The sequence below is a fragment of the Meleagris gallopavo genome, chromosome 3, assembly GCF_905368555.1.
Source record: "Meleagris gallopavo chromosome 3, MGAL_WU_HG_1.1, whole genome shotgun sequence".
In the NCBI taxonomy this organism is placed as follows: Eukaryota; Metazoa; Chordata; class Aves; order Galliformes; family Phasianidae; genus Meleagris; species Meleagris gallopavo.
The window spans coordinates 43,507,084-43,531,772 of record NC_139406.1 but is presented as its reverse complement, the minus strand read 5'-3'; the positions used below and the strand labels follow the sequence as shown (position 1 = coordinate 43,531,772).

Below are 24,689 nucleotides of genomic sequence, written 5' to 3'. Positions count from 1 at the left end.
GCAAATATTTAGACTGCCACAGGCTGTTTTACATCTCATTAGTAAAACAGAGATTAGTCAAAGACTGTCTACCAGGTGCACACAACACTTTAAATTTAAACAATTTGTTCTTCTGGTTATCCCTGGGATAGCAGGTATGTGGAGTTGGTTTTGTTTTTGCAGAGAAAGTGATATGTCTGTCATGTGATGCAGCGTGACAGCTAAGCAACTTTTATAAATCACTAAGTTAAACTTGAAAACATACACAGACAAGCTGAACGTATGCATAGCCCCACTGAATTCCCAAGCATAAAATGAAGCACATATGTAAGCATTCAGAACATTTGCAAATTCAAACCACATATAAATCAATTTTATTTCAGTACAGTGACTTATATAAATGTAAAAAGAAAAACGTCTGTTCTTTTCAGTCCAGCACTACAAATGCTCAAAGCTAAAAGGCAATTGCCAGGAATAAATCTAAATTTATCTTTCATAAAGTTTTAAGCACTGCCTTGTCTCAATCACCTATTAGTGCCACTGCAAAAATCTGATCTAAAGAGTTAATGTAAGAAAACCATTAATATCTTGCAGAAGTATTTAACCTTTAATTATAGAATGTCTGTTTTCATCTGAAGCTCACACTAGTTCTAAAGGAAAACAGAACACAGCTTGTAATGTTGTAGTCAACCTCACTAGCTACATTACATCACATAACTGTACCAACTACTAGACGTGAAAATTCTGGTTTTAAATAAAAAGTTTAATTGAATGTGCGCTATTTATTGATGGTGTAATCTTGTACTTCCTACTCATTTCATTGAAATTTTCACAAGACTTCTAAGGAACAATTTAACTACGCAGAGAAACCAGAATCTGATCCTTTGAAAATGGCTTTCAAGCTTTTTCAGAGCCAGACAAGGGTAGCACATTTTTCTATAACATGCATGTGTTAGCATTCTCTGAATATACTCTTACAGTTTCTGATATAAAATGGAGCCTGCTTTGCACTAGCAAAAGGCTGGGCTCCTGAAAAGGATTTTTAATGGCCATTCAGTGCACTGTACACAGTTCCTATGAAGCTAAAAAACCACTCAGAGAAAATAAAACTGCTGCTTACCGAGAGGATGTTCTTCATGGTGATCACAAAAACATTGTACGCAATCAGCCAGTCCCAGTAGCGCAGGATGCTCCTGATGGGTTTCAGCAGCAGATCTCCACCAAAGAGAAGGAAATAAAAGCAGGCAACCAAGTAGCCCATACAGAATATGCTGATCCTTGTCGTTCCCGTTATGAAGATTATAGTAAGCACAAACCAGAAGAGGTAACTAAAGATTATCACCTTATACATATCTAAGTAGGACCTGGAAGTAAAAGAGGAAGGAAAAACATTATCATTTTCTGAGGACAATGATAAATTTCTTCTATAGCACTACTGGCTGCTACTTGTGGCTACAGACTGCAGGGTTTTTGTGAGCCTTTGGGCACCTGCATGGGAATAATGCCAAAATCAGCATCTGGCTCATGTACTTGATTCCAACTCATTCATGATGCTCCACTCAGGACATTTTGCATTACATGAGATCAGGAGGGAAAAAGTACATTTTCAGCAAATTTAATGGTGGTTTTTAACTTCATGGAATGGTTTTAAACTGAGACAATGGAGATTTATGTTTGATATTAGGAGGAATTTTTTCACTCAGAGGGTGGTGACACACTGGAACAGGTTGCCCAAGGAAGTTGTGGATGTCCCAGCCCTGGATGCGGCTCTGTGCAGCCTGGTCTGGTGGTTGGTGACCCTGCACATAGCAGGGGGGTTAAAACTAGATGATCACTCTGGTCCTTTTCAACCCAGGCCATTCTATGATCCTACAATTCACGATAGAGTGATACTATCTGGCAGTACAGTGTGTGCAATTTAAAAGCTACCTGAGATCATCTTTCAAGAAGTCTGGGTAATGCTATAGCATCTATCTTCAAAAGCAAGATATAGTACTTCAGTGCAAACAATTCTGCATATATCAGCGACTTCTGGGGAATTCAGTCTAGTCACAAGCCTCGTGTTCAAAGGCAGACGCTAAAAATATTTTTCTCCAGTGGAGAAGGTTTTGAGCTGCAAAAAGGAAGTTTCTACAGAATGTCAGTGTACTAGAATTTACTGAAATGTTTGCCAGGAAGCTGCGAGACAGATCTATCTGAAATCAGCCCGGTGCACAATTGGAAAGAATGAGAAACAACTTGGTATTTTCAGTCTTCAAAATCTTGACTTAATATTGACTCAGTGAGCTTTCAAATAAGAACATCTGCCAAAGGCAATACCAAATGCTACATATAGCTAAACACTGCAAAACCATTTAATTCATGGTTTCCCCTCATTCAGCGTTTTGATTCCAGATACACTGTGTGTTCAGGGTCTGTTCACCCAGGCTATAAGACTAGATTTGTCAGGAAACCAGGCAGGGAGAAGGCACCATGGGAGTACACACATACCTGAGCCAAACCATGTAAGGAGTAAATGAACTAACTGCAGTGGATGAGGCCACATAAAAAGGCCCCTGCTGCTTGATGTTCTTAGGCTCAGAACTTTCTAGGAGTATGTATTTATAGTCCTACCTTTATACACATGCAGCTTGCCGAAGCTAACCAGAGAGCCATTTAATGAAAGGTAATGAGAAAGCTCCTCTGTTTATTTCCCACAGACATTAAAGAAATTTATGGACTGCTGCCTGTGAAGTCTAAAAATGTCATGTCTTTAGAAATGCTGTGGGTTTGAAGCGATAAAACATGAACAAATAGTTTAAACACATTAGGTAAATAAAGATGCATAAGGTATCAGTTCAACAGAATTTCACTAATTTAATATCACTCAAAATGGGGCTCTTACTGTTTCTCCAGGAAAAAAAAAAAAACAACTTGATATTTGGTGTTTCTTTAATAATAATCACTTACATGTTGGTTGCTTATGAACCATGTTCCTGAAATTGCAGTATTTCTTTCCTATTGAAAAAATGCATCAATATCTTTCAAAAAAATCCCCAAGTGGAAATGAATTGATCAAAACAAATTGATCAAACTGATTTTTGGTTAAACAAGAATATTTTAATACTCTTCAACAAACACGAAATCTGATTCTTAAAAGACAACTGGAGCTGGATGCATCCAAGCATTCCACCATATTCATATTGCATTTGGTTGAGTCATCATAGTGTAACAGCATATACTGTTCTCAGATCAAAACTTACAGAAGCTAGATAGAATATGAAAAGTGTGTGACAATAACTTAGCCTTTTTTTTTCCACTATGTCCTTAATAATTTGTTATGTTATTAGCAGTGATTTAAAATATCAAATAAAACAGTACTTCTAATTTTTAAAATATACTTATATATATATATATATATATATATAAAATAGTTTTGGACATCAGTAGATCGAAAAAAATTGTATGAAAAGAAAAGCTTCTCAAAAGGTAGGGGGCAATACAACTGCATGATGTGGCTCTTAGAAGTGTAAATCTTTCTCATTTTTGAAAATACACAATTACAAGCAATCTCAATGAGACAATGACCCAAGATTTGACCTTCAAGTTGGCATCTTACAAGATGACGTTAGAAGTGCACACCTATCCAATGAATTTCACAGAACATCTGAGATACCTCTGTGCTGGCCCAAGCACAAAGTCACAGTGAACAGAGTGGAAAGAACTACACCTGAATAATCACAGGTACATGGAAGTATTACTCAAACCATACTTATTTCAATTGTAATACCCTCATACTCCTTTGTCTTTTTCCAAACATCTCCCTAATTTTCTTTATTTTACAATGTTATAGGTGAGTCAAGTGCTCTAAGATGGGGAATAAAGGTGTGTCTTGGGGATCAAAACATTAGGAATTTAAGAGTTTCATTTCTTTGCTCTGGAGGTTATAAAGCAACAGTCAAAGACTAAAGCACAAGATCACCTCAAAAGCTAAAAAGGCTTTGCACAGAGAGACAAGCCATGGAGTATACATCTTTTTTGAAAACTTTTTAATACACAGCAAAAAGAGCTTAATCTTGGATAACGTATACCATAATGTTATACTTTCATTGCAGACCACATAGACAATTAGTTTAATGCCATGTAAACCTTCCAAGCCTCACCTTTTAAGTGGTCAGTAAATCCACATCCAATCTCAGGGAAGACAGGTCATCCTCAGGATGGGGTATTTGACAATACAACTATGAAACCTGAGAGCTGGCTTCTGCCCAAGGATACAGTCCCACTCCCCTTCATTCTCTCAGCTGTGCACTTCTGCCCTGTCTATGGCAGTTTAGTTTAAAGAAGCAAATTTGTGAAAGCCTATTTATTCTAGGAGAGAAGGGTTATTTTTCTGATCATTACATCCTATGAATCAACTTGCTACTGGTGTGATGAATGCAAGGGCCAACAACAGTAATGATAGGTATGCATAGCTGGAGGCCAAGAATACAGCCACATTTGAGAAGAAGATCAGCCACTACACCATTGTACCAAGAACATCAAAGCATAGCTTTTGGTAGCACAGTAACTTCTAAATGAGAAAATATGCAGAAGAAACCTGAAAGATTAATGAAAGATAAGAAACTCTAATTGGCTAACAGCATGACTAGCAGAGCCACTAATACTCAAGATGACTATATCATCTTGCTCAAAAAAGGAAGACAAAATCTGAAGTTCATCCATCCATCTATCCAATCTACCGTAGCCTCTGATGGCTGTCTGTATTCAATGACCTATTTTATTTAATACAGCTTTATTAGTCTTATCATGATCCCTTCAGTATTTTATTTCCACAGGGAGTACTGAACTGCAATGCAATCCAGCCTCTTGCATAAAGAGTGCTCTAGGTGTAGCTGAGTTCCTAGTGAACTCAATGACACGTTTGGCTGTGGCCAGCCTAGTGTCCAGACATCTCCCTGCAAGTATCCCAAGGCACTGATGCTGCAGCTGATAATCCCTTTGAGGAAAGGTCTTTGTCATGTGGTCAGCACCTTGAAGTTTAGGGAAGGAACACTAAAGTTTAAGGAAAGCACTGATGAAATACTTTTGTGCTGTTGCACTGATATAGCTCAATGCTTCCTCTTCCTGGAGAAGCTGTTGTTATGTCATATCATTGCCTTCCCTTAGCAGTCACTTGTTTTACTCTGAGTGTGGCTCACCACCTCCATATAACCCCAAGGCTCTTCCCACAGCCTTCCTCTAATGACTACCCTCTCCATCTTCTTCAGGCATGTTATTCCTATACATTTACATTGCTAGCTGTCTCTTCATCTCTACTCCCTAGTTTCTTTCCTCCACTCTTTCCTACCTGTGATTCCTTACACGTTTCACACACAGTGGGAGTCTGAGTCACAATGTTTCCCTTCTTATCCTAACGTTGCTGATTTCTCACCAAGCCTCCATCCTCTTTGTAGCTCTATTTTGGTCTTCATAGGTCAAGTTCAGTGATTTTCCTTTTTCCAATAGATACGTTGAAGCTTCCTAAAATTAGTTCCCTTATTTTAACTGAATTTAGTGTTGTGGATGGATCCCATGGGACTTAGTCCCTACTGTTTTTGTCATACCTTTTCACAGAACTGATATTCTCTTTCTCTTACCAGTGAAGTCCTTCCTTCGTGATTCTATTTGCTTTAAAAGTCCCTAAATCCTAAGCAGTGTTATTTAAGGCAATTTTATAAGCAACAAAATGTTTATTTGCTTTATACAGATATGATGGGAAGCCTGTAATGATGATTTGCAGATACTCTCCCACCAACTCAAGTTAGTACTCTAGTTCCAAGAAAGGCATTACAGCTGCCTCCGAGAGACTTCTTCTGACTCACCTGATGATGGTTCCCAAGGGGGACAGTTCAGTGACTGACTGTTAGTACAATTTCTGGTCTCAGGAGGCAAAAAGTAAATTACAATCCCAAATTATTTCCCTGTCAATGTCTAGGAGAACATCAGAAAACTGCTTGGGAAATGAAATGAGAATTTTCTGGCATTAGAGACTGTGGGAAAGGATTATCCTCAATGAAGTTGCTTTAAATTCTGTTTCATTTTAAAAGCTCCTACTACTATCCTTCATTTTTATTTCCGTTTCATAGCCCTCCAGTTGTACTCTCCCTTGAGATTAAACATATATCCCCTGAGAAATGTGGGGGTGGAAAGACAAGAAAAATTTCAGGAAATCTCTTCCATAGACTGTATTTATCATTGTTGTACTCAGTTATTTCTCCAGAAATAAGAAAATTAAACATTTGAAAATTTGACCTTACAACCATTTATGTTGCAGTTAAAAGTTTTTTAGCCATGCCTACTAGAACAGTGACCAACTGGCATCTTCTTGAGGGAACAGATACACCAAAAGGGTGCTTCAGTTTGCAAGTGCAACTTTTCCTTAGCAGTAAATGTACATTGGGCTTCTTAGAAAGCAAACGAACATTAAGAACTATTTTTTGAAGCATTGTAATTTATTCATAACCACATCACCTTCACTTATTTGTTTGGTTCTTTCTGACTAACTTTTGTATAACTGCTATTTTTCATTTCACTTGCTTGGATAAGCTTTGAACCCGGTTGTTGCCCATGTTACAAATATTTAGACTATTCTGAAATTTCTGAAACGAAGTGAAAGAAATGTTTTCAGACAAAGCCCTTTACGTTCCAAATTATCTTGGATAGAGGCCAGATACATACATTTCTGAGGTATATCTTCAGTGGGTTCTCCAGAGTTTGAGAGTCTTTCTCTTAAAGGATTTACAATCTTTAATGAAAAAGTCAAAGTCACTTTAAGAGACTACCCAGCCATTCTCTGATGCTTCTCTGAAGTAAATTAGGCATCTAGGATTGCATACCCAAGTGCAATAGTTCACTATTAACACAATTCAAAGTCTGGGAAAAATCTACATTGTAGTGAAGACACTAAAAGGGAAACTAAAGGAAAGATTCCATCAAGAAGACAAGAGCTATTATGCAGTTCATACTATAGAGGGAGGTCTTCTTATACCCATCTACATGTACTACAAGTATGTTCCCATTACAGTTTCAGGAAGAAGACATTTCAAACTACATCAACAAAAAGTGCAGTTTACCTGCCCCAGCATCTACAAGAAAGGATATCATACACAGGAATTTCTTCTTTTCCTGTCATTAATGAGTTCTCTATACATTTGATGGAATTTTCAAACGAAAAAAATGTCACTGTTGTTTCCTTCTCTGCCTTGTTCTTTTCATTCCACTTCTTATTTACAAAACATAAAACTATCACATGAAATAGTTACACAGATTTCTGTATATAGCTGGAACAAGTATAAAGTAATCACAGGTTATTTGCTCAGCTCACCGCCACAAATGTGATTCTTTGATTTTCATGTGTTTGGTTTTTGTGATTGTTTTTGTGTCTTCCACCAACAATATAATTAACTCCTAAGCACAAGTTGCAGATTCCCAATTAAACGGATGCCCAGCATTAATAATGTATATACAGGTCTGTTTTCCCAGCACATGCCAAGTGGTGTGTCTGAAGGCATAAGAAGCCACCAAGGGCTTCGGCTTGATGCATACCACGAATATGAATCAAAAGACAGAACTTAACCCAGAGAGTTGTGAAGAGGCAGCGGGCCAGTTCAGCTTGGACTTTGCTTTCCATTATAAACCTGACTTTGATTCCCATCCAAAATCTTCAAAGAATATCCTTTGTGCTTCAAATTTTTCTTACTTGGCCATTTGGGAATATCTTCTACAGATGACTAGAAATACCAACTAGATTCCAGGGAACTTTGAAAAGATGCCAAAGAAGACTGTTTAAAAAACAGTGATTTTCTTGCCTCTGTTTCCTTTCTGAAGATAGTTTTCAAATATAGTCTTATTGTTGATGTATTATTTTTACAATTTTTTTTTTTTTTTCTCTAGATTAAGATGGGAAAATAAGATCTCTTCTTTCTGCCAGCAGCCACACCATCAGTGAAGTTCTTTGCCAGTGACCAAGGTGATTAAGCATACCGGAGTGCCTGATGCAATTGCTGAATTATCTTTTCTAATGTGTACTAAAGTGGCAATAAGAAAAATTCAGCCAGTCCCTCTACTCATTCCTCTCAACCAAGCCCTGTTTGGCAGATGTGTCTTGGAAAGTATCCCAACTGAATGGAGTATTTTGAAAGGAGGTTATGACCAAGTCCTATTTGGCAGATGTCTCTTGGAAAGCATCCCCATTTGATGGCATATTTTGAAAAGAGGTTATGACTTCTTGCTCTGTTTATGTCAGTGGGTCTAAAGCATGGGGTTTGGTATGTAGACTGAGGGGAAGAACTCTTCACCCTACGCTCAGAAACAGCTATAAATCTCTTGGACAAGTTGAATCAACTGAATGTATTTCCATTGTTTCCTCTTTAAAGCTATTTCAAAATACACTTAGCAATCATTTCTAACAGAAACAGCAGTATTATCTTACTGATCTTGAGAACGAATTTTATTGGCAAAACCTCTCTGGGACAACAACTGCAAGCATATCAGCAACAGGGAGATTTTTGCTAGACAGTATTTCAAATTTTGTTATTCATTTCACATTCACACATCTGCTGGTAACATGCATTTCCAGACACTTAATCTGACGAAATAGTAGCTAGCAAATTTTATTCTTTCTATATGTTCTTTTAACAGTGCACCAAGCTTTCAGAAAGAACTTCAATTAATGTTATGCCCAGCATAACTCAGAACTAATCTCTTCTGAAATGGTCACACAAGAACGGCTCTGCTGTTTGAAGACCAGCAGGAATAGACTGTCTCAGGCTCTGCCCCCTCTTAATATCATTCACCTTTCTACTTTCACATTAGAGAAGATTATAAAAATGAAGCTCTGCAGTTTCCAAGTGTTAAAGATTCAGGTTTTACCGGCAGTGAATGAAGTCCGGAACAGGATTATGCTGGCTAAAAGATGCTGCTTCAAGATTCATACAAATTTCCACATTGTCTCCAGCCATGATTCGTACAGCAGCTTTATTTTCATCCTCAAATGTTTGCCTTTGTAAGGATGCACACAGCAGCAACATGAAATCATCTAGGAGAAAGCAGTGGTTGCAAGGAAAAATTCAGTCATTAACTGAGGTGCAGGGAGTGGTGGCAATGTACCATAATGTAGTTAGCAGACTTTTCTTTGAATATCCACGACCGTTGTTTTCAATGCATTTAACACCAATTTGACATTTATCAATGTGTTTCATTTTTATCCTATCTTTCATGATCTTTATTGAAAAAATAAATTAAAAAGGGAAATTAATCCATAATTTTTTATACTGATTTATTAAAAACTGGATACAGAAAAACAGATGCTGAAATTACTAATCCATTGACTTTTTCTGCTACACAAAATGCCACACTGTATCCAATCTCCCACAGAATATGACATCTTGCTGCTGGAAAGTAAATAAAAGTCTGGCTTCAAATTACACTGCAGATGTTTTAAGCAAAAGACACGTAAACACTTTTCAACTATGTGCTAAAATACTTACAGACAAGGAAGACAGGGTTTGGTCTCACAATGAAGTCTGGAAAGTATAACCACTTTATGATATTCGAGTTGAAGTTGGCATTACCACTTCTCCATGGATAGTCTATACGACAGAAGCACATAAAAATGCAATCAGTACTTTACAACGATTACTTCATCCTTTTCTCTTGGATACTACTGAATACTTATCATTTTTCTAGCGCTTTTCTGTAAAAGCGAGTAGCAGCAACTGTCCATAAAAGGTAAGCATCCATACCTTTACAAGGAGCAGGTGGAATGCCAATACAAAGGAAATACTGGAATGTAATGATGCATGCCAGAAAACAGCAATACTTTGGCCAGATCTCTGCAATAGCTTTTCTTCTACGTCGATACAATACAGCAATCAACCAGAATGCATGAATCATGGCATAAAAATCCATCCGTTGACCAATTACATTCACTGATAAAAGAAAACAGGTCTGGAAAAGAAAGAAAGAAAAATATGCATCGTTTGCAACCTAATGACTAGTCAATTTAGCAAGGATAAGCTAATCTGAATTTTAACAGTATGCTTGGTCATATGCTACGGCTGATGCAGGAACCTTTTGCCAACCAACAAGCTATAGCAGCAATCTCCCCCACTGTACTGCAACTTCCCAAATTTTCAGTACTCTTCTGTGAGTGTCATCTACAAGATATCCACATATACAAAATGGAAAGAGCATTGCCACAGTAGCCAATATGTGAAATGTTTAATTGTTGCCAAGTAAAGCACATATTACACAGCTGTATATTTTGATAGCACTTACAGATGTAAGAAAGAAAAGGAACCATTAAGAATAACAACTGAAGTGTATCCTCATGTGGGAACCAGACAAAAAGAAAAGGGATTTAGACAATATAACTTCTTTTGGCTATAGACAAATCCAGCCAATTGCTGTAAGGCAAGTTTAGTTCTCCATTCTTTTTAAGGCTCTTTATCCCAAACCATTTCTGTTTTCTGGCTCCACTTAAAGCAGATCCTTCACTCAGTGCCATGCAGCATGTTTTCATTCACAGTAACTCACTCAGTACACTTCACTATTCTGATCTTCTATCTCCTCAGATTAGGATGAGGTTACATTTAATTCTGATTAATTCTAACTTACATTCATTCCAAATCCTCAGATTGGCCACAAGCATGGCATTCTATTTATCAGGAGCAAGGGGGTGACAGAGTTTAATGCATAGGTCAAAAACATCCTTATGAATAGATTTGGGGTGCATTAAAATAGTAGCTGCTTTTTGCATATAGACATCAAATATTTTGAAAAAAAATAATTTTGTTTACTATGTAGACAATTTTGAAAGTGTACTTCAAGCTTCTGTGTGCGCCCAGAAGAGGTGGGAAAACAGAAATGAAGCCACGTTATTTTATATGTATTTTTTAAATGCTTGTTCAGCAACAGCTTGCCTTCAAGGTAGGTTCATTTATGATGTTTTGCTGCCAGACTGGGTGAAGCATTTAGAAGGAATACATTAGCTGAGCTTAAGCTCCATCTGGGAAACTGCTGCTGGCAAGGCAGACAAACATCTACAAAATAAGACATGTACCAGATATTAAGGATTTGTCATGCATCTTCAGAAAAATAATTTCACTCATTTATACCTGCCTTTCCTAATGTTCTGAGTGTTTCTCATCTACTGTAAAGGTCTTTGGAAAAAGAACTTTGTCTTAAATCCGCTGCACAAAGCAACAATAACCTTTGTTGTTACTTGTTCCTGCAGATTGTTAGCAGTTATAGCAGCCTGTATAAAAAAAAAGGACATGTTTGGGCAGCTGGAGACAAAAGAAGTCTAGAAACCTTTAAATGGAGACAATGGCCTGCTACCCTCTGCTTCTTGCTCCTGCAATTTGTAATTTCCTGTGCATTTGTTCATGTGAGGATATACCTCAGTTCCATCCCTTCTCCCACTCATCATATCATTTGTTTGGTTAAGAAATGGAAAGTTAAGTCAATGAAAAACAAGTAGCAAAAGAAAAGAAATGAAAATAAAAACAAGTTGAAAATCTCTACTATTGCAAAGTCTGACATGAGTCATGACTAAGAGGCATCCTGCTGTTAAGCACGGTTCAAAGTAGTATTCAAAAACAACCTAAAGGTTTGGAAAGACAGTACAAGAAAAAAATAACATATTGCAATTTACCTCTAAACCAAACTTGTAGAAGAAGTAGTTTATAAAATACTTGACACAGTTTACCAGTCCATCATCCAGATGTGCTCTTGTAATATCATGGAAGATAGTTCTAGTTACAGGTGCAGTAAGGTTATTTCGACATCTGTAGTACTCTTGATGACGGTAAATTGTAACTTCAAAAGCCAGAATAGCCAGCATCAGTAAGTTATTCTACAGGAGATACAATCAGAAGGATACTAAATAAAAACAAAACCACAAGAAGTTATAAAACCTTCTGATAATCATAAATCAAAGAATACTAAAATGGATATTACCATTGAGAGCTTTTGCACTCCAAGATGCACTGGAACTTATTCTTAGCTACTAACACTGTAACAAAGCGAGGTTCCTATCACTTGCTGGACTTTGTACTGAGATGCAGAAGATGAGTCCTTCATTAAAAAATACTATAATGAACACCAATTGTAGAGAAGAAGTTAGAATGCATTGACCTATCCATTTTACCTCTCATATTTTGTAGCTTCTATGAAGGAAAAGGAGATACAAGCACCCACAAATTCAGTTGCAGCAGTTCAGATGGCAAGCACTAGCTTTCTAAAACCACAAGGACCTTCATGGATATTAGCCAGGTTTAACAGTTGCTTAAAATCCAGAGAAAGCCACTCAAGGAGAACTCAAAGTTGAAGAAGCAATCTCTAGGTTTCTATTCACAGAGAAATACTTGGGATACAACTGCCCTAAGACAGGCACCGCTGATATTTTCATTAATTTGTTTATTTTTAACAAGAATTTATTTCTGTTCACCCTCCCTAGGCTTCTTGCTCTTAGATATACACAATCCACAACAGATAGGTTTCTTACTTCAACAGACATCTTGAATGTTTATTATTATTTATTATTAAGGGGGCATATCAGAAACAGTGAGACAGTTGGGGAATTCAGTCTAGCTGGACTGAATTTCTCTACACAGAGGATATATTTTTTCTTGCTAAGACATTGAAAACCTTTTTAGAATAGCACGTAATCACAAAGCATTATCTATTTATAGATGTAAAGCACCTAGCATCAAGCCACTTGGCAACTTCACCCTCCATGCAGAATTCTTGTGTCAGCCTGATCTTCCCCAAATACACTCTTAATTGATGGAAGTGCATGGCTAAGGGAGTGAGAGGAAGAGGTGCTGCAAAGGCATCTAGTGACTGCACTTGGCTCAGGGCTATCCCAGGTATGAGTACAGACTGGAAAAACCTCACTGAAAGCAGCCCTGTGGAGAATAACTTGGGGGTTCTGGTAGATGAAAAGCTGGACATGAGCCAGCAGGGTACTCTTATAGACCAGAAGGCCAAGCAGAATCCTGGGCTGCATCAAAAGAAGGGCAGCCAGCAGGATGATAGAGGGCATTGTCCTCGACTCTGCCCTTGTGAGGCCTCACATGTAACATTGTGTCCAGGCCTATGGCCCCCAGCTCAAGAAGGACACGGAGATGTTGGAGTGGGTCCAGAGGAGGGCCACAGAGATTATCAGAGCGCTGGAGCACCTCTCCTATGATGAAAAGTTGAGAGAGTTGGGATTGTTTAGCTTGGGGAAGAGAAGGCTGCACGGAAACCCCATTGTGGCCTTCCAGTACATGGAAAGAGCTTACAAGCAAGAGGTAGACAGACTTTTTATGCACATAGATAGTGAAAGGACAAGGGGAAATGGATTTGCACTGAAAGAGGGGTGATTTAGGTTAAATGTTAGGAAGAAATTCTTCACTCAGAAGGTGGTGAGGCACTGGCACAGCTGCCCAGGGCAGCGTTGGTACCCCGTTCCTGGAGGGGATGAAGGCCAGGTTGGATGGTGCTCTAGGCAGCTGAGCTGCTGTGGGACAGCTCATGGCAGGGGGTGAGGCTGGATGGGCTCTGAGGTCCCTTCCAACCTAAGCCAGTGTATGATTCTGTGATTTAAACCAAATTCACGGTCTCAGGAAAGAAATGAGGAATAAATCCAGTGTTAGATCAAAGCCTGTTGTTCAGTCAGCAGATTTTTGACTACTTTAAATTGTGTATACAAGACTTGGGAGATTCCTTAAATCAAGAAGTGACAGGCAAAGTCTCCCCTGGGAAATGATACAGTTTTATTGCAGTGTTTTTAAATCAAGATAGGAATAATGAAATATTGCTCTTATGCATTAGCTAAAGAGAAAAAGAAAAAAAAAAATCTAATGTCTGAATGAATGATTACCTTAACTCATTATGGTTTCTAAACTGTGGCTATAAAGAATAAGCACTTAAAAATTAACAGCTCATAGCATACACTGTTACTTGAGGTAATTACTCCAATTAGACTCATCAGTCCTTTGGTAACTGAAAGCTATGCACCTCTTCATTACTTTGAGCTCTTAAATATTACATTTCTTGGAGTGCATTTAACAGACAGTCAAGTCAGAAAGCCATAACTTCTACATGCAGATATCTTAATTGGTACTGAACCCCATCTGGAAGTGTCCTATGTAAACAAAACACGTTTCTGCTGTTTCTTCTGGACTGTAATTCCCTAATGTCAGTGGCTTTCATTAGAGAGAGAGACAGAGAGAGAGAGAGAGAGAGAGAGAGAGAGAGAGAGAGAGAGAGAGAGAGAGAGAGAGTGTGTGTGGCAGATATACTTCAAAGACAAATAAGAAAATATCTCAATACAGATTATTAAAGAAGTTACCCTTAAGTATAAAAGTAGGGGATAAGATTTTCTCAATCCAACCCATTCTGCAGGATCAACCGGACCGCTGTAGAGGACTGACGTTTTGAGTTCTTCTAAATCAACCTTTGTTTCATTTTCTCTAGGCTAAAAAGAAAATGCAATGGTTTATAAAAAAATCCATTTAAGGCAGCTTGGAACTGGAATGATAATCAACAATAATATAACAGGAGAACTTTGATTTTCAATAGTTGATATGCTTCCTTTTGCTCTTCTTCATTGAAGAAAGCAGCAGTCAAACTTTTTAATGTACATTTGTACTCACCAATGTACAGTTACTGGAAAAAGTGCTGGGATCAATAGATGTAAGCTGGTACAACATTTTGCAGACAATAATCACACATGTCCAAACAGTGCAGATACTTGATGCCAATGGGCGAAACTGAGCATATGGCAAAGCAAGAGCCCAAGCAATTAAAAACACAAAGTTAAACAGAGACACCTGAAAACACAAAAACATGGTGGAGAGAAATTACATGAAGTAATGAGAGAACTGAGAGTCTGACTTTTTTCCATAGTAATTAAAATAAAATCATTCAAAACAAAGAGACATAGAGAAAATGAGAAAAATCCTGGAAAAATCATCAGATTTTTACAATATTCACAATAACACAGACAGTGTGGTAAGTGAAGAAGGGAAAATTAATATTTTAGCAAGAACATTATCTCACACAGAGTACAAATTCTCTTAGACCCACAGCACTGCATATCCATCCCAGAAAAACAGAAGTCAAGTAAAAGGAACCAAATGTTGATCCTGCTTTAGTTCATATGATACAAAGATGATACAGATCCACGTGTACGTGGAACTCACCTTCAAATGTGACTTTTTTTTCCCCCCCAAAGATGTGAGTAAAAGAATATTGATTTTGCTACTTAAGGACTTGGGTCCTACTACTCTGTTCAAGAAATGGCTGTGTCAGGTGGAGAACTCACACTGCCCACACCTAAGGCACAGCTAGTGGTGTTGCTCTTTTTTAAAAAAAAAAAAAAAAAGCAGTTCTCATTGCTGTTTCTTCAGCTTGAGATCTGATTTAAGTAATTTTCCTAATTGCTCCTTCCCAATCTTCTACATCTTCCATCCCTAGCTGATGGCCAGATACTACTTGTGTGGGGAAGGGAATGCCACAGCTTCAGTGAGGTCTCTCCCTATGCTGCATGTATGTCACCATGCAGCAGATGTTGAGAAGCTTCCACCACAGGTTAGATTTTGACAGCAGGTGTTTACTTGCCTCTTTTACTGTGACCCAGATGATGTAAGAGGAGACAATTTTGATGATATGCAGCTCCAAAAGCCACCACACAAAGACTTGCATCTTATGAAAGTACTCCAGGAATTTCAAAAACAGCACCGTGAGGCGGTCAATCACCAGATGCCACTTGTTTCTTAGGTCTGCAGAGATTTTCAAGCAGAACCATTTGGAGGAGAAAAACAGAAGGTCTCTGTGAAAAAAAATACTTCGACAGGGAACAACAAGCTTTCTACTTCTGCTCTTCTAAGCCTTACAGTAAGACACAAAAGAGATTAAAAGGTATGGTTCAGTGTTTAACTAAGACAAAACATTGCTGAGATCCACTCAGCTATGATGCTCTCTGTTCTAACCCACGTTAACTTCCCCATTTCAAAAACATTGGTGGTGTCCGGCTAGAAAACTGTTCCATAAGCCTCATACATACTAGTATAAAGAGTCTTCACACTGTATTAGGGATTTCAGAAGCATTTTGTAAATTAGGAAGGATTTTGCACACTATGAGAACACTCTTACAACCAATATCAGGACTGGAAACATCTCAAAATGGCTCCAAAACGTCCCCATCTAATCAGTTAAAAATGCAAAGGAGTAAGCAGCTTCTGTATGCACTTATTTCAATTTATCTGATTATTTTTGTATATAAGGCAAACTAGGGTGGTTATTCTGTTCATACTTATGTGAAAAAACACATTGTTGAAAAGCTCGTATTTGGAATACTTAAAAAAATCTCTAATTTGTTTTCATCTTCTCTTTTTTTCCCCAAACACAATTAATAAAAATACTGAGTGATGTACAATGCATGATTATGTAATTAAACTTCACAAACTAAGCAAGCAATAGAGCTCTAAGTTAACATGATTGCTCTCATGAGCACGATGAGAGTATTTTAGGAAGATATCTGTAGAATTAGAATTATAGAATTTTTTATGCTCTCTCTCATACTTTCACTGCATTTATTTTAATTTGTAGTGTTACTACTATACAAGGTATATCCAGACAGTGCCAGTGAAGTGGAATAGGGTAAGTAAGGTCCTGTAGCGAGCTCTGTCTACAATGTTGAGGCACAATGTGCACAGATCTGATTCTACTAATTGAAAAGTTGTATATTGAAGTCCGTACACAATAACATATTAAAATAATGATAAAACTCACCCACACAGCCATTTAACAGTGATGTAACTCTTTGGTAGAAATAAATGCATGTGCAGCTTAAAGATGGACCACACACTGGCAAACAGCATCTCATGTTATTGCCAAGCCCCACACACTGCAGTGCAGAGGAGGCCTCAAGGAGAAGGCTGCAGCTCCCACCTCCCTGCTTGCATGTGACTGTACAGGGTAACCTTCAGCAGTTGGCCTCCATCCTCAGCCCTTCCAGCATGTGGGGATGGCCAGAGTGCAACAAACTCATCAATCCTTGGAAACTGTATGAGAGCTGGCCAAGAAAGGTTTCCAGGTCCCATGAACATCTCTGTGAGGGAAGATGTCCCAGCCAGGAAAGAGAAATAGATGCAGCTGAGCTCCCATAGGGCAGCTAAGCCAAATACAACATTTTGCTTTGACAAAGACCCTGTCTCTATTTATGTATCACAGTCCTATAAAAATTGACACAAACAACTAGATCTGTGATGGGGTGATTTCCAGACAGTACAGCCTCCTTGGGTGTTAAATGCCTCTCCCTGCTTTTCACTCATGGCTTATATTCCTAGCAGAGATATGGAAGTACTTCATGCTAGGAGTTCATGCTAGCACTATCAATGATGACAACATCAGCATTACCAATGTCCGCCCTTAAGTGTTTTTATGTTCATCTGGCATCAGTTACACATTCCATATTCAGAAGTGAAAGCCATGACACTAATGTGCACATGAATAATGAAGCAAAGCCATTTGGAACTTCTGAAGCGAATGGTCTTGAAAGCATGTGTGTCAGAGATTAAATATGTATTTATATTTATTTTAAAGAGATTTCACTGTAAAGGAGATCTTAATGTTTGTGGTAACTATTAACACAACCCAGAACACTTAGAATTTAGTCCTGAAAGAGGGGTACTTCTGTTTTCATTCTCTCAGAATCCTATGATATACCACAGTTCCATCAGTATGATTTTTCCCTAGAACATACTGCAGCCTGTTGAATAATTGACAAGAAGCCATCTGCTCAGTTCAGGATGTTTTGACAAAGATTATATGTAAAATCAGAAGGAAAAGGTGAAGTAAGCAGAGATGACCAAGCATGAACAATCTGTTACCGCTATTATCTAAGGCTAAAGGAAGACAAAATTTGTAAACCGTGGAGCTTACCTGTAGTTTCTTCTTCCTCTGACTCGTCGTCTACATCATCTTCTTTCTCCTCATCTTCCTCTTCTTCTTTTCCTTTTTCAGCCCTCCCTTTCCCTCCCTCCCCATCTGGCTCTTCCATTCTTTTCTCACCAGCCTCTTTCAGCATTTTATCCTCTTCCTTTTCACTGCTGGCTGTTAAATTCATCATAGTTATGTCAGGCAGGCTTCCATCTTGATGCACCAGTCTGTTGGTAAATAATAACATCTTAGCAAGTTGAGCAGCAATGACATTGTAGTCTTGTTCTTTTTCAAGGTGTATAATTAGAAAAAATAAACAAACTGTTCATGGAAAATGCCTTAGAAGTGGAAAAGTTAATGATTCTGGTACTTTCTTCAAACACACTGCAAATTGAGTTGGAATATATTAGTAATTACTTTTCACTCAGATACTAAAGGTTAGTTAATAATGAGTGGTACTGACACTTAAACTTGACATTTTCCCCACTGGAGAAAATGGTCAGAGTTTAAGATGTAGAAGCATGAAATGACATTGCTTAAGAGTAAACATTTCATGACTTCACAGGGGACTTACTCATTTTGGTGGTTTGGTAATTTTTTCTTGAGGCTGCTCAAAATAATTGGAACAGAAAAAAAAAGGGAGATGAGAACAGAGGGGTTACAGAAGAAGGTAATCGACAAATATGTCATGCTAAACCACAAGTAATAAAGCATTCTCATAGTCCACCTGCAGAACTTTCTGATGCCAAGAGCATGCCATCATGACATTCACAGGGCACTTCGATAAGAAATATGGAGCTGAAGCACAGATGGAAAGGGGACAACCTATTTACACCAGTGCTAAACATAATCAGAGTTGTCCAATGCCATTCATAATGCAGCTGAATCATTACGAGTATCTGGTGGATTACTGTAAATACATTTTCACTTTGTTCCAATTGAAAGACTGAAGAGATCTAAGGGAATCCAAAGAATTTGCAAGTATTCTTCCAGCTAAGTTTATGAACAAATAGAAGCAAAAAAATTGCTTGGCTTTGGCTTCAGTATATTTTATCATATCTTTCTTTGCTAGAGACATTCATTCTCTCTCTTTTCTACATCTCAGAGTTTTTTCTTAAATTTATAACTGTTTTATACTAAGTCTTAGTAATTTTCAGAGTACAAAATCAATATACAATTGTTTTAACATAGAAATGCTATTTCTCAATCACCATGGTGCCAACACTTGAAATGCTGCATGAATCTCCTCTACCTTTTCTAACAAAAGAGACATCATTTAATGGATTCAGATGAAAGTCTTCAGTTTCTGTACATGTTTTTTTGTTTGGCTTTTTTTTTTTTGCTTGTTTTTGCTCCAGCTGGGTTGCTGGGAATTACTTCCTGTGTATGCAGAAAATCTGTTGTTCCTAGTTCCTTCATTCTATGCCCTTTTCTGAGGATTTACTGCCATAGTCACTTTGAATAGGACTTGCAATAAAATCTCTTTGGCAGGTGTATAGTTATATGATAAGATCACTTAATGTTTAGTTATGCTGTACTGAAATTGCTATATTCAGCATATTTCTAAACACCTGTTAGACTGTTCCTACACAACAGTAAGTTTAATATTTTACACCACATCTCAGGGTACTGTTTTTCATGATGTAAAATTCTGGCATATTACCATACAGACCGGAAATTCTGCCAACTATAACTAAGGGTTTTTACAGTTCAAGAAACTAAAATCTAGATTTAGATTGTTAAAAAAAAAAATAAGAGCACAGTCTTAGCAGTTAATGAGAAAGTTAAGCAAGCAGAAGTATTATTACAGTATTTGGGAGGTGTTGCTTTTGTATGTTGGAGATTTCAGTAGCTCAAATGAGAGATAAGCCATAGAAATTAGACTAAGCAATGCTTAGATAGTAACAACATACTGGTAGCCAAAAAGAAGAAAATAAAGCTTTAGAAGCTTAATGAAACAGTTAAGCATAAAAAATTCTCACTGATTAAATACATCCATGACAACAAATCCATTATCATGATCTAGACTATCAACCTGAGGGTCCTTTAATCTGAAAGTGTTTTATTCTCAACAATATATTCAGCTACAGAAAATAAAAAGTCAATATACTTCATTTTCACAGATTATATGTATATATGAGAAAGGATATCCAAATCTCAATAGAAGGACTAAAAACTAATATTCCCTGAAGTGATATAATCTATCTTTGCATACCTATCTAAAACTCTAGTGTCCCAACAGAAGGGTAATATATAAAGAAGAGAAAATGAATTTTCAGTTCAGTTTCAATGCTATGGAGATCCCCAACTAATAATATTCAACAGAGCCCAATTTAAAGGTGATATTCAGTGAAATGAAAGTATCCCTGTAACTAGACCAATTTTGCACTGGTGCAATTGCATCGTAATGAAATATCTTTCCAATGACTATTGTGATGGAAAAATCTACATTCACACTGGTGTAAATCAAGGTCTCACTAACTTACCTCAATGGAAACTAGGAAGGAACACAGGAATCCTACAGGATTTTGTATGGGAAGACTAATCCTCCTCTTATTCATATAACTCCCATTCATATCCAGGAGCTGATGGGGTTATAAAGGTGAGTACATGCAATATATACCTGATGAAGCTTCAGTAGGAGCTTAATTTCCAGTATGTCAATGACATCTGTACAGCCAGGACAGTGTGCTCAGGAGATTTAAAGCCAAATAAAAAGCCCTACCCACTATTAAAGAGTCTACTTGAAATCTTTTTCCTAAGCCTCCTCATTTATTCCTAGGGTTGTTATTGCTAGCTTTAGGCAAAGTGACTTCACTCTGATGGTTTGCCATTGCAGGCATATCAGTGTCCACACCTCTCTGACCCTAGCACCCTGCTTTGCCTCAGATATATCTCACTGCTGTGGGCCTGCTGGCAGCTCAGTGGGCTGTGGTTAACCCTTATGACCACCACCAGACCCAACCTTCAGCCCTGCACTGCCAAATCCCGAGAGCTAAGCCCACCCAGTCTTGCCCCCTGGCCAGGTCCTTCTGCTTCCAGCTTGCCAGTTTCCAACAGATCACTTGCCCTCACCACTTCCAACCCTTCTTGCCACACAGTCTTCCTCATGTTAACAGTATTACATAAATTCTTCAGTTATCAAAGCTGATTATACTAAAGACCACATTTAATCCAGCCAAATATTTTGAAAGATATCTCCTTTATAGAATTGTTTTCAAGATATAAAAGGATAACTACTGTAACAACATGAACTTTTATAGTTTGGATCCTGTAGCGCCCAACTTGGTCTACAAATTAACAGCCACAGCATGCAGTGGTTTCAGCATACTGAATGCATGAGTACATACTAATATTTTTCCTGAAAATAAACACACATTGCATGTTTAATTTACTTGACTCTAAAAATCCCTTTCTGAAGTGCTTGTGAGACAGACAGGGATGAGCATTTATGTGAGTCTGAATGCGTGCACATGCAGGCATGCATCGTTCCATGCACAGACAAAGGGTAGGTAAACGAGCCTCCTCAACCAAGTCTATTGTCTGCAGCCAATTTCAAATAGCACCAATTAATCCTGTGTTGAGACATGGGCAAAATTTGAAAGAATCCCAACTGGGAGATGAACTCACAACATATAAGTACGGAGGAGAAATGCATTAGCTGCTTCATCAGCTTTAGAAGACTACAATACCCAAACAATAGTCTTTCCCTGCTTACTTCACAGTACGATGCAGCAAGAACATATTCTATTTGAAGGCAACTAAGAAGTAACGAATAAGGCATAGTATATCTTTTTAAAGAAGAGGAAAGTTTGAAGTACCCACCTATTTATTATTAGATAAACACGGCCATTGACTTTGGCATGGCTATGAGGTGGGAGATGAAAGCACAGGAATGCATAAGATGACAGTGGTAAATGAATTAGAGAGAGAGAAAAGGAAACTGTTAAATAGGAATGAGCACACTTTCTGATTACTAAGAGACACATTGTCCTAACAGAACACAGTCTGAAAGTTTAATGCATACCATGCAGTGAAAAGTCTAGGAAGACTGTAAATATAGTACTCCAGCTTTTAGATTGTATGCTAATTCAGCTAGACCCGAGTGCTCTTTTCCAGGACCTCCACTGCTTCAAGTCAAGAAAGCCACAGATAATTCAGCACATTTTTAAAAACAGATCTTTTGCTTCTGTTTATTTCCATTAGTTATTTATTTTTCTTTAAAGGTGATTCCAATGGAGCATCATACCATAGAAATTAACCAGTCTCATAACTTTTATCTCCGCTGTCGCAATTCATAAAGTTCATTTTCTTTAATTTTCTTTTTCTCTTTTGCAACAGAAACAACATAAAAGCACTTTCAGAAGGCAAGTTAGTTTTTGAGTGAAAGCTAGTGTTTTCAAAGCAAAAGGGAGAACTGAAGCTTTAGACACAAGTCTTTAATATGCTTTAACTGATCCTGCAACTTATTCCTTCTTTCAGTATGATTTGAGTTGGAGCTGTTAGTTGTTCTAGATCTTATCCAGCTTTATGCATTGTCAGTACAACTGTTACTGCAGTTCTCCCCCTGAAGTTCTGAATTGTAAAGTCTGCACATTGTTAGTATTGATTTATCATGTGAAAAGAGGAGAAAACAAATGAATTTTCATATGTCAGGCAGTGTTTGTGGTTGTACAAGGCAGAAAACGTCCGATTTGGGTACTGGACAAACTTCCCAACGTTTCTGAAGAGGTCAAATGATGTACCTGGTAACAGTGATTTTGAAACATTGCAAAATGGTAAATGTAGCATATATGCCACGTTTAAGAATTAAAAATATATATCAATCCTCTTCACTCGCCACTTTGCTTAATTAAAATCCTAAAACATTTGTTGAGACAGCAGATCTTGACTTTCAACTCTCTTAGAGGTACTGACTTACTCCTGGCAAAAATATTACTGACTACAGATAAAAATCCATATCCAACAAAAAATTTTTTTTTTTTTTTTAATACCGATCTTTATTTTTTTTTTTTTTTCCTGCTCTCAACAGGACACTGATAACATTGTGACTTTAACATCAGTGCTTCATCATTCAAGAACAGTGCAGTATTAGTTATAGTTATTTTCTTCACACCAGCACTTGGAGAACAGAGACTAAAATTTTTGGTATCTTTCAAACATGTTAGATTTGCAAGTAGTGGTTTCACATGCAAGAAGTGCTGTGAGAGACCATCTAAGTCCTGGGGGCATCTAAGTTCTTTCTTTTCCCCCCGTTTTACGCCTATTGGATCACTATCGATAGGAGCTGGAAGCTCTTTCTACATTAGTCAGCATAGCACAAAATGTTTAGGCTACAACAGAGCTTGTGCAGTCACTTCACACTGTCACACATTTCCCCAAATATCATAGTCGAGGAAAAGCCCATTTCAGCCTTATTCCTACAAATGCAGCTGAATTACACATTACTGGACAGGTAAACACTTATAAATTATGTCGAAATGAATTGCCTCTTGAAAGAATTAAAGAAGAGGTACTGCACAGAGTTTAATATGAAACCATTTCTCTCTCTTGTACTCCTGGAGAGACATCCTAAAACTTATTTTTTATGTTTAAGAATTAAACATAGTAAAATTCTGAAGAAAGTGAGATCCCAGTATCATGAAAAAACACAAGTGAAGTTCTTGATGAGAATGCTGAACACCTCTGAGAATAGTCTCACTACTATATTCAAGGGCTGGAACTCTGAAGAGTGATCACAGGCTTTGGATATTTCCATTTATGAAGCTCAGCTTTATAAAAACACTTGATTGTCTAACGTGTATGTGGTATTTGCCAAAGATCTCCATTTGGCCTTCAAAAAGGACAATAAGAAACAAAAGTGATCCAAATTAAAAAGCCATATTTTCTATTACTGACAGGACTTACAAAAAGGCATACATAGCAATTAACCATCTACCTACTAAAAGTGAAAATTAACAAGATAAATGCATAAGTATCAGTGTATTTGAAAATATACCTCCAAATGAGAAATCTTTGCAAGTAGTGGAAGGTGTGGGAAGACATACTTTGGTTGTAGCATATTTAGTGAGGTGCTGATTGCTAAAGCATGCTTTTTTTTTTTTTCTTCCTTTCTTTTTAACTCAGGTAGTTACAACAAAAGCAAATAACATCTAACAAAAAGGGAACATTACAAAACAGTCAGAAATAGCATTTTCATATGGATAATGAATAAGTCAATTAGTTTCTTTACCTGTAAATTGTATTGTCCTGTTTGCTGGTTACAGCTTTCAAATCAGTGAGCTGGAGGAAACGGTCATGGAAATAGTGAAGGTGTAAGATACATGCCAGTAGGAAGGAGGTGGGGATAAAGATGCGAGTGAACAGCTCAGCCACAGAAAATCTTTTTAAACCAAGGTCTGCTAGCCTGGAAAAAAATAAATAAATCCATTAAGTCATTTGTTCACACCAAAATCTTCTTGTCATGAGACAGTGCTACAAATCATTTAATTCATATTGAGGAAAATAAGGGCTGGTACTTGTTATATGCTTTCAGATCTTTCAATTCTTTAAAACTAGAAAGTTTTGCATCGGGCTTTAGTAATTGTAGAAAGATACTGTAAACGTACAGAACCAAATGAATCAATCCTGCTCCTGCCACAGTTCTCTTTACAGGAACCACGTGGATTGTCTCTGACTGAAAGTTCTGCATCAGAAGCCCACTCACATTGTTTATAATTTCTGACATAAACTCCTGTTGAGGAACTCCCAGTATA

The 24,689-nt window shown here is 37.5% G+C and overlaps 1 protein-coding gene across 2 annotated transcripts in view; it reads right to left on the bottom strand.

Moving 5' to 3' along the window:
• PIEZO2 (piezo type mechanosensitive ion channel component 2) overlaps positions 1-24,689 on the bottom strand; it is a 291,317-nt gene that overhangs the window by 52,235 nt on the left and 214,393 nt on the right. For both annotated transcript variants that reach the window (XM_085220764.1, XM_085220763.1), the window contains exons 17-26: positions 24,167-24,340; positions 17,938-18,161; positions 15,613-15,773; positions 14,646-14,822; positions 14,342-14,467; positions 11,657-11,857; positions 9,744-9,948; positions 9,489-9,590; positions 8,872-9,037; positions 1,100-1,343 (exon numbers count right to left, since the gene is read on the bottom strand). In XM_085220764.1, the coding sequence (XP_085076890.1) occupies positions 1,100-1,343; positions 8,872-9,037; positions 9,489-9,590; positions 9,744-9,948; positions 11,657-11,857; positions 14,342-14,467; positions 14,646-14,822; positions 15,613-15,773; positions 17,938-18,161; positions 24,167-24,340 (1,780 nt within the window). The remainder of the gene's footprint in view (positions 1-1,099; positions 1,344-8,871; positions 9,038-9,488; positions 9,591-9,743; positions 9,949-11,656; positions 11,858-14,341; positions 14,468-14,645; positions 14,823-15,612; positions 15,774-17,937; positions 18,162-24,166; positions 24,341-24,689) is intronic.